The sequence below is a fragment of the Dicentrarchus labrax genome, unplaced genomic scaffold (genome assembly GCF_905237075.1).
Source record: "Dicentrarchus labrax unplaced genomic scaffold, dlabrax2021, whole genome shotgun sequence".
Lineage (NCBI taxonomy): Eukaryota > Metazoa > Chordata > Actinopteri > Moronidae > Dicentrarchus > Dicentrarchus labrax.
In genome coordinates this window covers 3,205,251-3,219,119 of record NW_026136716.1, presented here as the reverse complement: position 1 = coordinate 3,219,119, position 13,869 = coordinate 3,205,251, and the positions used below count along the sequence as shown (strand labels likewise).

The following is a 13,869-nucleotide window of genomic DNA, read 5'->3' as shown; positions in this document are numbered from 1 at the left end:
GAGCTACATTCAAATGGGACAAAGTGTCATTGTGGTGACTTGGGTGCCTGGTCGTTCTATAGTAAGAAAAGGAACTGATGTTGCTGCTGCAGAGCCTCCTTTACACACAGATTTTATAAGACATGTCCGATTTCATGGCTTTATCTCCTTTGAGGATCTCAAATTTCACAATGTCACAAGCAATGTAAAAAAAAAAAAAAAAAAAAAAAAAAGGAAAAAAAAGAGGGATTTGATTTCTTCAGAATCATTTATGCCACAAATATGTGCCTATTTTTGGTAGTGGAAAGCATGTTGGATGAAACTGTCCACTAACTGCTGGAAAAGTGTGTTTTGTTAGTAGTAAATCACAGGAGACCTGAGGCGGTAAGGTACACACATCCTTGAAGAGCGATGTTGAGGTTCGAGAGTCGACTCTGGACTCAGGAGGAGTCCAGAATACCTTGGCCTGACCATAATTCCACCTATTTTCATAGCAGCTCTGATGCTGTTTATTTTGAAAACATTCCTATTTTTATGGCCAGTCACCGCAGTCACAGGCGCTTTAAAGTTCTGCCTTTGTGCATTTAGCCTCATTCATCCTGAGTCTGTCTAGTACGCACACACTAGCTTCAGAGCCTCAGACACAAAACAAGACTGGATTTAAACAGGTTTTTAAAATCTGATGCCATCTCTGATGTTTTTGGACTCATGTTGTCAATATCAGATATTTTGTGTCAATGTTCCATCCCTTCAAATTTGAGCATTTTACAGCCAAAGAATACAGTGCTTTCCCTCTGGATTTTATTTTTGGCAGGGTGGAAAAGCATCTGAAACACTGCAATGATTGAACAACACGGGGAACTCCTGGATGCAGTAGGTGTTTAAATGACAAATTAATAACTGCAAACTTCATAAATGTGCAAAGAAAACAAGAACCACTGTTTCATCAAAAACAGAAGGCCAAATCTGGCAATAATGTCATAAAACAGAACATTTCTTTTTCCGAATCATGTATCTTGAGGATGGAGCAAACATGAGGAAAGAAGTTGGATTTCTACAGCCTGTGATTGCTGCAATGTTAAGTCAGAAATCCTCCTGACGCCCTAGAGAAGAGTTTAAAAAGGGCAAAGACAGAACGCAGGTGATTTATTTGAAAATGTCTGTCAGTGATAATGATGTCATGCTTTCCAGCACATCGCGTCCAGCCTCACTGTGGGATGAAGGAATGTCAAGGACAACGCCAGACACAAGACTCTGATTGTGCCCTGGAATCAGAAGAGGCTCGGCGATAAACTGTTTTTTTTTTTCACTTTCTTTCTTACACGCATTAGTTATGTCTCAGGCTGTGTTGCTCTCTGGTAAAAGACACTTTTAAAGCACCACGATAAATAAAATGAGTCCTTAAAGTGTCCGTTTGTGTTTTTGGGGGGGACATCTGTCCAATCTTTTGCGGGCTTTTACTGCAATTCCCAAACTTCTGAAGTCTACAGCCGCTTACATTCCCTCACACTTCCAAGACCTGTGTAAAAACTCTTGATAGGGGAGTGACGACCAAATCAGTCCGAGTAGAGAGGAGGAGGGGGGTGGGGGGTTGCTCACTTATCTCAGGCCTAAGTTATGTGCTGAGGTATCACTGTAGACACTTAGGCACCGAGGAAAAAAAACAGGCTGGGAAACACAGCACCCGCAAGATTGGGAAAGAGACTCCCAAACGCTCTAATGAACTTGACTTGCTCTCCGAAATATGTCAGACACTTTATCACACAAGAAGCATATTATCTGGGAATTGCAACATAGTCGAATTACAGACATTATGGCACCGCAGGTCTTTATCAAATAAACAATTACCGTATGCAACGACAGCTTGTTTATCCTTTATCTTGATTTATTTACCAAACTGTCTTTTCTTTCTCCCCCCTCCCTTAAGGAGCCAGTGTGAACTGTTATTTAGGAGAAGCAAATGTTGATACCCACTAAGTTTTTTTCATCCCTAATAAATGTGCAATTTTCCCCCATATTAAAATTTAAGACTGCTGAATGTTCCTCCGTTTTTCGGCACTGTGCACAGCTAGTTCATTAGCAGAAATGAATAGCGAGGCCCAGCTCATTTAAATTGGCTGTCTTACATGACTTCTCGCCATACTCTGTTCCTGTCACATGCTTCCAAGAATCATTGACTCTTATTATACATGTAAATGGCTATCATAAAAATAAAAATTTCATTTAAGATTGTTAATGACTTTTTGCAGCAGTCTGGCTTCCTTTAATGATTATACCCTGCCCCCTAATTAAAAGTATTTATCTTTCAAGCATCCGTGACTGGGGCCCCTGCAATCGGAGTTGCTCAACAAAAGATGATAAGTCAGTCAAGTTTGGGAAGGCATCACCTGCCTGGGATTAAGCAGCTTGCTAGGGAGGAGGTGTTACACGGCATCAGTCACTGTTGGAAGTAGCTGAAATACCATAAACACTGATACAGTTTGAATAAAAGTAATGTCACATCTCATATCTCCTGCAGGATGAAACATTGAATCATATCAGCCACATTCTCACCTCCCATTGTTTTCATTTTCTGCAGCTCACAGGCTTTTTTTTTTGTGAGGTTTTATACATTACTGTAAATATTTTTTGTTGTTTGGCTCTGAGCAGGACTTTTCTCTAAGCATGAACCAAATGGTCTCCGTCACACACAAAGAAACTGTTTATCATGTCTGTCTGCTGAGGGAGCATCGCTGGGGCTTCACCGTCAGACCTGGCTCAAGCAGTGTTTGCAAAACGCTTTGTGGGGTTTGTTTAAGTCTACTCGGGCACCAGATGGGTGGGGTTTATGGCATAAGACGATACCACGAGTGGCAGGATGTGCACACATTCGCTATGAAGAATGTGAAAGTCAGCTTAGTGGTTGTTTTTGTGATTGACAGCTCACCTGAACCCCACACATCTGGTGTAGCAGGCAGATTGAAAGCTGTTTTTAATAAATTTGTTGAACCAGATTTCTGAATACTATTGTAAACTAAGGTTAATTGGGCCACTTAATAGTTAACAATATGATATTTTACAATTTTATGATACCTTAATTCCATTTTCTCCCCTATATTTTGTGCTTTTTTTTCTTTCTAAGGGTGCAGGTAACATTTCTCAGACAGCAGACATATCATTTTGGAACATATCTGGACAACAGATTGCAGATTTGGTTTCACAAACATTTCATTAGGCAAAAAAAATATCTGAAAAATCTCACTGGGCAGAGCCACAACTCTCAAAACTTGACTGAAACCCAAATTTTGAAAGAGAAGAAATCACCCTTTTGCCCTTCAGCCAACTTATAGTTTTGAAATCTGTTCTTCTCTAACTCCTCCTCCTGAGGTTCACTTCAACCAATGACAATTAGTCTCTTCACCATCTGATTCGAGACACTCACCAGTACCGTCGACCGAGGCACTCAGCATGTCATTGTCGGGCCAGATGTGTTCCACGCCGCTGTCCCGCATCTCGTCGTCCTCCTCCTCCTTGGTCAGCAGGCTGTGGCTCTCGGCCCGCGGTGAGGCCTCTGGGTTAGTGAGGCTGGCCGGGCTGCCCGTGCCGTTGATCAGGGGGTCTTCCTCAGACACCGGCAGCTTGTCCTCCTCCTCTGTCTCTGAGCCAGTCTCCACCACATTCTCGTAGTTCAGAGCTGAGACAGACAAAGAGAGAGACAAGGTCTGGTCAGTACAGGAGAGTTTTGGGAAAGGACGGCAGAGATATAATGTGGTGTACATGTTATATATGACAGAGGGAAGGGGTGGAGTCAACTGTTTTAGTGCAGCAATAATCTTTATGATCAACTATTGATACTCCTTTATCCTTCTTGTTTAAGTTTCCGATTTTTGATATCACTTAACATTTCATTATTTATTAATGGCAGCTTGAAATGTTATTGATGAAGGACTGTAGGCGTATACTACTTTGGATGAAGTGTCAGCTATGTGATTAAGCTCTAAACATAAATGACAGAGGAATCTCAAAAGGGATTTTGACTTGTTTTGGAAATTGAGGTTTATTCCCAGATTAAAAAGGTCACCCCACATCACTGCTCGGTCCAAGGCGTAGGCGCTTTTTTTTCTCTTTTCTTTTTTTTTTTTTTGTGGGTTACACCCCAATTACAGCATCCGCGACTGGAATCTGTGACTGAACCACAGCGGTGGGCAGACAGCTGTCGAGGAGATGCGAGCCAAAATAGCCACTAATTTTCAGTCCTGCTCACATGCCTCGGATGCCAACGAGCTGCACCTTTCAGGACGGCTCTCCTACGGCGCATACCCGTCACGTTTGAGATGCTCAGCATAGCACATACAATATTACAAATGTCGTTGCTATGCATACAAAAGGCTTAACCTATAGTAATTTAGATTAGTCATCACATGTATCCCTCGGATGTCTTCACATTTGCATTGCCAGTGAACCATGAACATAAACATAAATGTTTCCTAACATATGAAAATATAGAGACACGTCAGGGCCTTGAGGCCTACTGAGTGCACACATTCAGGGAGGTAGGCTGACGTACATACCACACACACACACACACACACACACACACACACACGCTCAAAACTCCAGAGCAGCATCAGCAGGGCCCGCCCGGTCCCAGAACACTCAAGTCGCAGACATATGCCTGCTTTTCTTAAAATAGACGGCCTGTAAATAAGGGCTGTGAACTCAATCAAAGGTGGCTCACGTGCAAATTAGTCACCACCATCGGCAGGTTCTCAGCGCACACTCGCCGCAGCGTAAATTGTGGCAGAAAAGGACATCAGAAGACTTATTGGAGGAGTGCAGATGGAGCACTAGGCGAGCCAGAAGCATGGCATCACATGGGGACACACCTCATTGGCAGCTTGTACAGGAATGTTCTGCGGTAAGAGCCAATCATGGGAGGGCCCGGAGTTTGAGCCACCATAGTGAAGAGGTGGAGGCTTTTTTTAATGTGCTTTAGCTGAATTTATGTTTCTGAGTAATAAAAAAAGCTGCAGCAAGCTCGTAAGTCTTTGGTGAAAATCAACAGATTTATATCCAATAGCTTTGAGATGCCATGTCATGTTACATTTTCACATAAATAGAGTGTAATATGCAAAACTCCTCACACTGTGACCCTGAAAGGAATCAACAAGCTTAATTACAGCATTTTACTTGCCATATTTTGCCTACTGAGGCCTGAATGTGTCCGTGCCTCTCGAACTTTCCCAGAATCAAGAGCGCCAACCAGATGAAGTTCATGCATGACATTTTTGAAGACATTATACATATCAAAAGATAAGCCTCCCCACACCTCCTCCTAACACGTCTCTGTGCGATTGACTGGTCTGCACTTGCCTTCAGCGAACAACTGCACAACAGGTGCAAATTAAAATGAAAACAGGGCTTTCAAACGTGGGAGGGAAGGCCGAGGGGGACGAGGGTGGCAAGCAGGCACAGGGGGGAGGAGGCGGAGGAGGGTGGGAGTGCGGTGACCTGCCTCGAATACCAATCGACGGAAGAAACAAAACCTTTTCAAGAGGTGTGATCACAAGGGTTTAGGCAAGTTCAGACTCAGTAATGCTCCTTGGAGATGACAAAAAAGGCAACCGAGGCTGGAGACCGAGGACTGGAGAGAGACGTTAGAAATTCCTGGGTGGTCCACATCTACCTTGGTACAATTGATATTGTGCCTTTATTTGAAAAGCTATATGTGGATTTTAAAAGAGAAAGGCCTTAACCTGTTTAACATCTAGATGATCACGTAAAATCACTTAAAAGACTGTCAAACTTAGAAATCTCTCAGTTTGGCATCCCTTCAATACAACAAAATTATCATTTTGCAATTCACTTCTCTCTGCCCCTTCACCCCTGAGGTTTTGAACCTTTCTCAGCAATGTCCCATCAGCTCTGTGTCCCCCAACTTCCAGAGGAGGGGGCAGCCGCACGGGCCTGGTAGAACAAAAGGCCAAGAGGCTTGGGAAGCTATCAACCCGTCGCTGTGAACCTGATCTCTGGATGCAGATTCAATGACGGCGGAGCAGGGGCCGGCTGAATGAAATTATCTAAGGCTGGACAGGTTTTAAAGGGCCTATTCTTCCCCAATAAAAGGAGCGAGGGAGCTTCTTTTTGTTTAGCAACACATCCACCGCAGCAAGGCACACCGTTCTGACTTACTCCCACATAGGGAATGCAGCATTGTGGACCTTCTGCGCAAAAACTTTTCAGGGCAAGATTGAAAATTTAGGTCTTCAAAGTAAATCCTAAAGCAGCAAAGTGGGCCTTTCATTTTTATTTTTGTCACCAGTTTGAACCATTTTCTGTCTCCTGCTGTTTTCTCTTATCTCTCGTGACGTCTTGTTCTCAAGTTTCTGAACACATTTCTGCGTGGGGGCGTTGAACTGTCTCTGAAAGCTACAGTAGACGCAATCTTCTCCAAACGTCAGCTGTCTCCTCCGCATTCAACGTATACCTCCAAGAAGGCAAAATGACAGTGGGGTGCTCGTCAAGTCAAACGCGTAGTATTAACGTCAAGAAAGCCGCCATTGTTTAGGTGCCACTGCTGACAAGAGCCTCTCCCTCTCCGAGCATGAAGCATCTATTGGTATTGTGTCACGCAACAAAGTAATTCTAACCTACTAATATTTTGCAGGCAGTTATTTCGCCCCCCCTCCAGCCGAACCTCACTCTTAATCAGTCTTTTGTGTCGCTGAGGAGAGAGAAAGACAAAGAAAAGATAATGTTTACTTCTCAAATGCCTCTTCTCTTCTCTCCTTTTCTTACCTTAAGTGTCATCCTCGACAAAAGCAATTACGGCTGACGTTTTACAAACTCTTGCTACCTGTTTGATATTGCTTTCTTCTCCCCTCTCTTTTTTATTTCTCCCACCATTTAAGGTAAATAAAGGGAGCCTCTTTGGCTTGAGTTTTTCAGATAATTAAAATGACACATGTAACAGCGCAATTCTTGTTTAATATCGGGTTTTAAACTATCTGACATAACCCTTTCACGGGCCTGGCATTATTCTGTCACTCACAAAAAAGTACAGAGAGGAGAGGAATATTGTATATTGATTAGGGTGGCTACAAGCATCAAGCAGTGACAGCCTCAGAGAGAACCAGAGAGCAAGGGAAAAAGTCTTATTAAAATCTCATCATTTCTTTGATGAAGATAAATAAAGAAGGAAAAAAACAATGGCACAGGCAATACTTCAGCTGTGACAGTTGTATTCTGCAGATACTGAGAAGCCAGTGGAATTAATTTAGTGCCGGGAAACAAACTCCAAATCTAAAATGATTATATTTACAAAGCGTCAGGTTTGACAGTGAACAAATGGCTCCAGTGATCAAAAACGCCTTTAATGTTGGAGTCATAATCGACTCTTGCAAAACCCAGAGATAACTCACTTGGTGTGCGCTTTTGACAACAGTTGTCTGACCACATGCTGCATTCAAAGACACCCAAAGTCACTCGGAGGAATACACGGCCACCAAATTGTGCCTTTGATGTTGACCCCATGCAACTGTTTGTCAGAAAAACTTTGCATGTACGGTATGTATTCATGATACTTCTGTCAAGCTGAAAGAGCATCACACAAAATAAAATGTCAGAAAATCTGCTTTTCTTCACGATTGTATTGAGTCTTTGATTTCTTTTAGATCTTGGAGAGGTGATGACAGCCTTAATTGGTCAAACGTGCCTGGTTAAAAGTTCAATGTCATGCAAACCCACATTCATCCTTTTTTTAAAAACATCATAACCAAGCAAAAACCAGGACATACGTGTTGGACAACATCCGTAATTCACTTTATTTTAAGTGAAATAAAGCTGCAAGGTTGCACAGACTTGCAACCAGTCAGCAATGGATAGCTGATTTTTGACCGACTTTTGTCAAAGTTTCAAGGGCTTCAATACTAATGCAACCTCATTAAACCAAATGTAACATTCTTAGCAGCCATAGGGGGAGGTACAGTAGAGTTTCAGGTATTTAGCAAGATTTCTCTATAACATAGAAAAGAGCAATTAGGGTGAATCTCTCATCTAAATTTCATCTTAAAAATCTTTCCTTCTACAGCAAAGTTGAGAGGTGCTACACCTGCACTCCGTTGAGAAAAAACATTTCACAGTGCTAACAAGTATAATCACATTTATTTAACGATCCCAAAGTAGTCGTCCAGTGCCCTGAGGCGGCTGCACTGAAAGCCTTCCTGCTCGAGTCTCAGAGCCAGAGAGAAAGAGAGCTCTTTCTGTTCAGCAGGCCAACGGTAGAGGTGATCGCTGCGGGGAGAATGACTAACACCCACATTCGCGCTCTCACGCTAACCCCGGCTGACTTTTTAGTCGAGTGTCGAGGCTTAGCTCCAGGTGACACGCTCGGCCTCCTACGCCGATAATGAGCCGGGACATTCTCCCTATTGGACGATAACTGCTCACGCTCGCTCCCTGTCTCATGAATGTGAGCCAAGCGGATCACCTGGATGGCTGCGAGGGAGATGGGGAAGCAGGAGTGCTCTGTTAGTCAGTGTGTGTGTGTGTTTGTGTGTGTGTAGGAGGGCATTAAGGTGGAAGCGAGGTCGCTGCCTTGTGGCTAAAGCCAGCGGTAGCGGATTTTCATGATGACCTTTTGTCTGCCATTGTTCCTGTCTGCAACAGTTTAAGCACTTCCCCGGGTAAGTCATACTACAGTCTGATGGAAACCTCACACCAGAGTTTTTCAGCACAGTTGACTCATTTTTACATTAACTACTAATTCTTTTACATGTTTTGAAGGAGTCTTGAATTTTGTTTGGCATTTGAAACCATTTTCTTTTAATTTAACTTCCTTTTTCTTGATATATTCTTGTATTTGCATCCAAAATAAATCTAAAACATTACCATTAAGAAGTGAACCCTTTTATAAAACACTTACTAGTAACTGGAGGCATTGATAGAGAGTTTATCCTCTCTATCTATTCTTTATTTTGCTTTTTTTATGAGACAAAATAAATTTAAGATTAAGCTAAAAAGGTCTGACCATTGAAAATCACTAAATTTAAACAGATTAAGTTCATTTTAAAGGCTTGCAGTTAAGTGTTTGACCAAAGTGCTATGTTTCATTTTCAAAATAATATATCTTCAGGTAATGATTTTCCTTCAAATGGGGTATATTAGTGCCGCTCAGGAGCAAACTCAAACCAAAGTCACGCCAGACAAAAGAATAGCAGACATGTTTGGATATTTTGTGCTATCTTGTCTCAGTATAATGGTGCAAGCACAAGGAGAGAGCTGCGATCGAGCACAAGGGGCAAATCAGGGCCAAGTCGGTGAAAGGACGGTGGCAGAGGGCAAACAAAAGCTCTGAAAAGAGACAGAGAGAGAGTGAGGGTGAGGGCCAGGGAGGGGAGGGGGCGACTTGGGAGAGACGATGAATGGTGAAAACTCAGTGAAGTGTAAACGCAACCAGGGAGTGTATGTGTGTCTGTCTGGGCAGTGTGTGTGTGTGTGTGTGTGTGTGTGTGCATTTGTATAAAGAGGGGGAGGGGTGTGTCGCTGACAAGTGGAGTGAGTGAGTGTGCGTTTGACCGATATGAGTTGTTGAGGACAACACTGTTTTACTATTTACGTGTTTAGAAATGCTTTAAACTTTTTTTTTTTTTTAAGAATGAAGTAGAAATAACAGAAGGTAAAATAGTAAATAGAAGTAAAACAAATCCTTCTGCAACCATCAATATGGTGAGCAGCCAGACAATTAACATGAACAAGTACTTTGTAATAGGGAAAACAAAACCTGACTTTTCAAGCACAATAAACAGGAACTGTTCTTATGTCAGGGTGTAAAAACCTCTCAAACAAGTAGTCAGAACCTGCAAATTTATAGTGTTTCTACCTTCATCTACAGGGAAAACAATCAAAACCTTGTAACTGGTCCTAAATATAGTGAAACTGGAGAAAAACTCCAAAAATCCAACCAGATATAAAAACCTCCACAACACACAACTTTTGGCTTCGCATACAGCAAACAGATTTATTTGACTGTTGAAAAGTCATGAGATCATATTTATGCTCGCCCATTGCATTAATTGCATCATTTTCTGAAACCGGTGCCTAAATATCTTTAAATGTTTAAAGCCGTGTGAATGACAAAAACCAGTATCAGATGGAGAAACATTTTGTGATCGTTTGGGTTGAAACTTCCAGCACATCGCCACGCATCTGTCAAATCGCTGCTGGGTTTTGTCCGTGAGGAGACCCTCGCAGCAGCACTGACTCTAATTCAATTAAAGTCCCATTTATTTGCCGAGGAGGCCTGAGCAACAGGCTGGGGAGGGAGAGGGAGGCAGAGAAAGCTTCAAGGTTTGCTCAACAGCTCAGAGGTCCCACCTTTGCCGGGTCCTGCATGGATTCACCATCTGTGCCCTCCCCCCTCCACTCCTATTCCTCCTCCCCCAGTTCACACATGTTCCTGCCTCCAACAAATGTTCGAAGTAACCCCCCCCCCCCCTCCTCGTCACACAAGCCAAAGAAGAAGAATAAAAAAGACACACAAAAGCTTCCCCTGGCTGCCCTCAGGACTCCCAGGCCAGGGGAGTGGGAGGGAGAATTCAGAGAAGAAGAACAGAGGAGGGAAATGTTGGTAGGGAAAGGGGGAGGAACTCTGTGTGTGTGTGTGTGTGTGGAGGGGGGGTTTAGAGAAGATATATTTTTTATTCTAGCTCAGGTGAGCTTCCCCTCGCCTCCTGATGTTACCCTGACACACGTCAAGCAACGGGAAGAGGGGGGAAAAAAACGGTTAAAATTAGAAAATTTAATTTATTTGATAATTTCCCAGAATAATTAGAGTTAATATGGGTTAATTAATATGCAAATCTCTCAGCAGATGTTCGGCAGCAAGGCTGCGCGCGGCTGAGGAAAAACAGCCCCCTTCTACTTTCTCCTGCCTGGTTTTGGCTGTCAGTTATTGGGCCGTAATTACTGTAACTAACCAAATACACACACACACACACACACACACACACACACACACACACACACACACACACACACACACACACACACACACAGACACAGACACACACACACTGAAGGAAAAAAAAGAAACCGTTTGCTGGGTGAACTGCTTCCAGTTTTGGAGTCGTCGCAGGCAAAGCGGTGCTTCTCACACACATAAGAGAGACCATCGCTAATTTCCCCTTCACTATAAAGACCCTTTTTATGCTCCGAGCTGAATGAATGCAGCAAGTAGTTTAAAGTATTGGAAATTTGCGGGGCTTTGTGTGTGTGTGCCGATGTATAAATGTAAATTGTAAAGAAGAAGACGCAGCAGTGTGAGCAGCGACTGTTGTGACAAGAGCACCTGCACGTTAAAACCGAGTAGAAAACACAGCTAATAACGCAGATGTGTGGAGTCTGTCTTGCAATAATAAAGGGTCAGACACATCACACATACACGCGTGTCTGCAGCTGAATACTAATGCCATAAACATGCATATATTAATACAAAAGCAATACTTGAAGAAAAATTGAAAACAAACTCCCAAATAAGACATTGGGAATTTTGTAAAAAAAAAAGATGATAATAAACATTTTAGTAGTTAAGTCTTTCGTCACTTTTGTTGTAATCGTTTCTTTTTGGATAAGATCACTCATAAATAATAAAAATGATTTTTTTCCACAAATACGGACATGACGCAAACTGCATCTGCAACCAGACATAATTTGTACAATTCTGTTTCATAATTTCACAATTAATCGATCAGTTGATCAACAGAAACTAACAAATTTGACCGACCGTAAGACATTTTTGAGCAAACAGATCAAATATTCACAAGTTTATATCTCTCACGAAATGTCACCCCGAGCTCCGGGAGCTTACAATGGGCATTCTCACTATTTTCTGACATATTACAGAGGAAATAATTGATCAGTTAATCAAAAATAATAAAGGGATCCATCAATAATGAAGATAATCACTAGTTGCAGCCATAAGATGAAGAATTTCTGTCTTCTGGTTTGTATTCTTGAGGGAGGCGGGAAGGGTTACCTTTAATAGAAAGATTTAATTCATGAATTCTTCCCTGGGGAGGGAGAAAAATATAAGAGCCTATCTCAGGGTGCTTGCCAGGGTTCTCCTGTGGTCAGCTCTCTCCAATAATAATGTGTTTCCGATAGCAGCGAGTGTGTGTGTATGTGTGTGAGTGCGTGTGTGTGAGTGTATGCGTGCGTGCCAAAAGCTGAGACTGTTATCTAAATCGTTCTTTCTCTACGGCCTCTCTCTTTCTCTCTCTTCGTTTCCACTCCTCCTCCTCCTCCTCCTCCTGCCCAGTCTCAAAGGGACACCGTGGCTCAATGCCACAAGTCCACGCCCCGGCCTACACACACACACACACACACACACACACACACACACACACACACACACACACACACACACACACACACGTAGGACACAGCAGCAAAATGGATTCATGGAAATAGATGTGTAAACACACATGATGAAGCGACACACAGAACATTTTTATAAATAGAAACACGCTTTCACACATGTAAAGAACACACTGACATATAAATAGAGAGAGACACACACACACACACACTCAGGTGGTGGAAACTGCTGACATGGCCTCGTATCAGGTTAGATTTTGAGGAGGAGCGAGGACGGGGCGCCAAATTGATAGTCACTGCCTTTTGTTATCAGGTCTGTCTGTTTAATACTGGAACCTGGCTTACTGTGTGTGTGTGTGTGTGTGTGTGTGTGTGTGTGTGTGTGTGTGTGTGTGTGTGTGTGTGTGAAAGCCCCATGAGAGCCGGTGTGGCCTTGCAGTACTTTGTGCGCAGCGCCACCATGATAACACATCTGCTTTGGGTTCATCTGTTTATGAATCACTCTTATCTGCCCTGGAAGTGCTACACCACTCCTGTGTGTGCGAGTCTATGTGTTTATGTGTGTAAGTGCGAGTGTGTGGGAGTGTGCATCTGTGTTCCTGTGTACCTCAGTGTGTGTTTCTCTGTTGGCTTGTGTCATTGTGAGTATTTACAAGAGAGGAAAACAGGGAGACGAGAAGGGAGGGGAAGATCTACTTTGATTATGGATGAAGACGAAAACAAATCAGAACACATACCTGACTTTAGTTTTTTCCATGTTTTAAGTAGCTCCAATACAAAACAGTTCAGAGCTAACATTCAGAATATATTTTTAACGTAACCAAAAATCTCAACTAAAAGTAACGTGTGAAGCTACAACAGATTGCTTTAAAGACGTAACATCTGGTCAATATGATGAATAAGGCCAGGATAATACTGGATTAAAGTTGTTCGTCTTGGGTCATTAAACTGAAACCTTTGAGGGAACTTAGTCCAAATGATCTGGTCAAGCATGGAACAACTTTTCAAAGCTTGAATCCATATTTAGAGGATCAAAAGTGGGGCTGGATCTAAAAAATGTAAAATTATATCCTGCTCTAATTCAGAGTGACTTTCAAAAAGACTCTTCGATCACAAACACAGAGAAATGGGGATGAAAGAGTCACAAAGTTCAGAGTTTACATCTAACAAAACCATCCTGTGGTATACGACAGAGAAATGTTAAAAGACAGCTATTTTCTGACAATATCTGACAGATCACACATGCAATCGGGACAGGTGGTGTGTCAACTTCACTTCGCACCTATGAGGAAACTCTTTCCCTCGCAGCACAGAGAGGCAAAATCCAGCAATTCTTCATCCCTGACGGCCCCCACGTGCCTCGTTTTAATAAAAAAGAATCTATAAAAATAAATTACTTGCACTAAGTATATGCAAATTCAAATGTAAGCAATCATTGCAAAATTAATTTTGCCAGAACTGATTAAAAGCTTTAATAAATCTATATACAGTATTGCGCCAATCTGATATTGTAAATTTATTACACTCCCTGTAAGA

The 13,869-nt window shown here is 42.4% G+C and overlaps 1 protein-coding gene across 5 annotated transcripts in view; it reads right to left on the bottom strand.

Annotated features, from left to right (window-relative positions):
- The window catches only part of zeb2b (zinc finger E-box binding homeobox 2b), an 88,621-nt gene that overhangs the window by 18,582 nt on the left and 56,170 nt on the right, over positions 1–13,869 (bottom strand). For 3 of the 5 annotated variants that reach the window (XM_051427374.1, XM_051427377.1, XM_051427375.1), the window contains exon 3: positions 3,401–3,655. In XM_051427374.1, the coding sequence (XP_051283334.1) occupies positions 3,401–3,655 (255 nt within the window). The remainder of the gene's footprint in view (positions 1–3,400; positions 3,656–13,869) is intronic. The other 2 variants (XM_051427376.1, XM_051427378.1) reach the window with 1 other exon arrangement.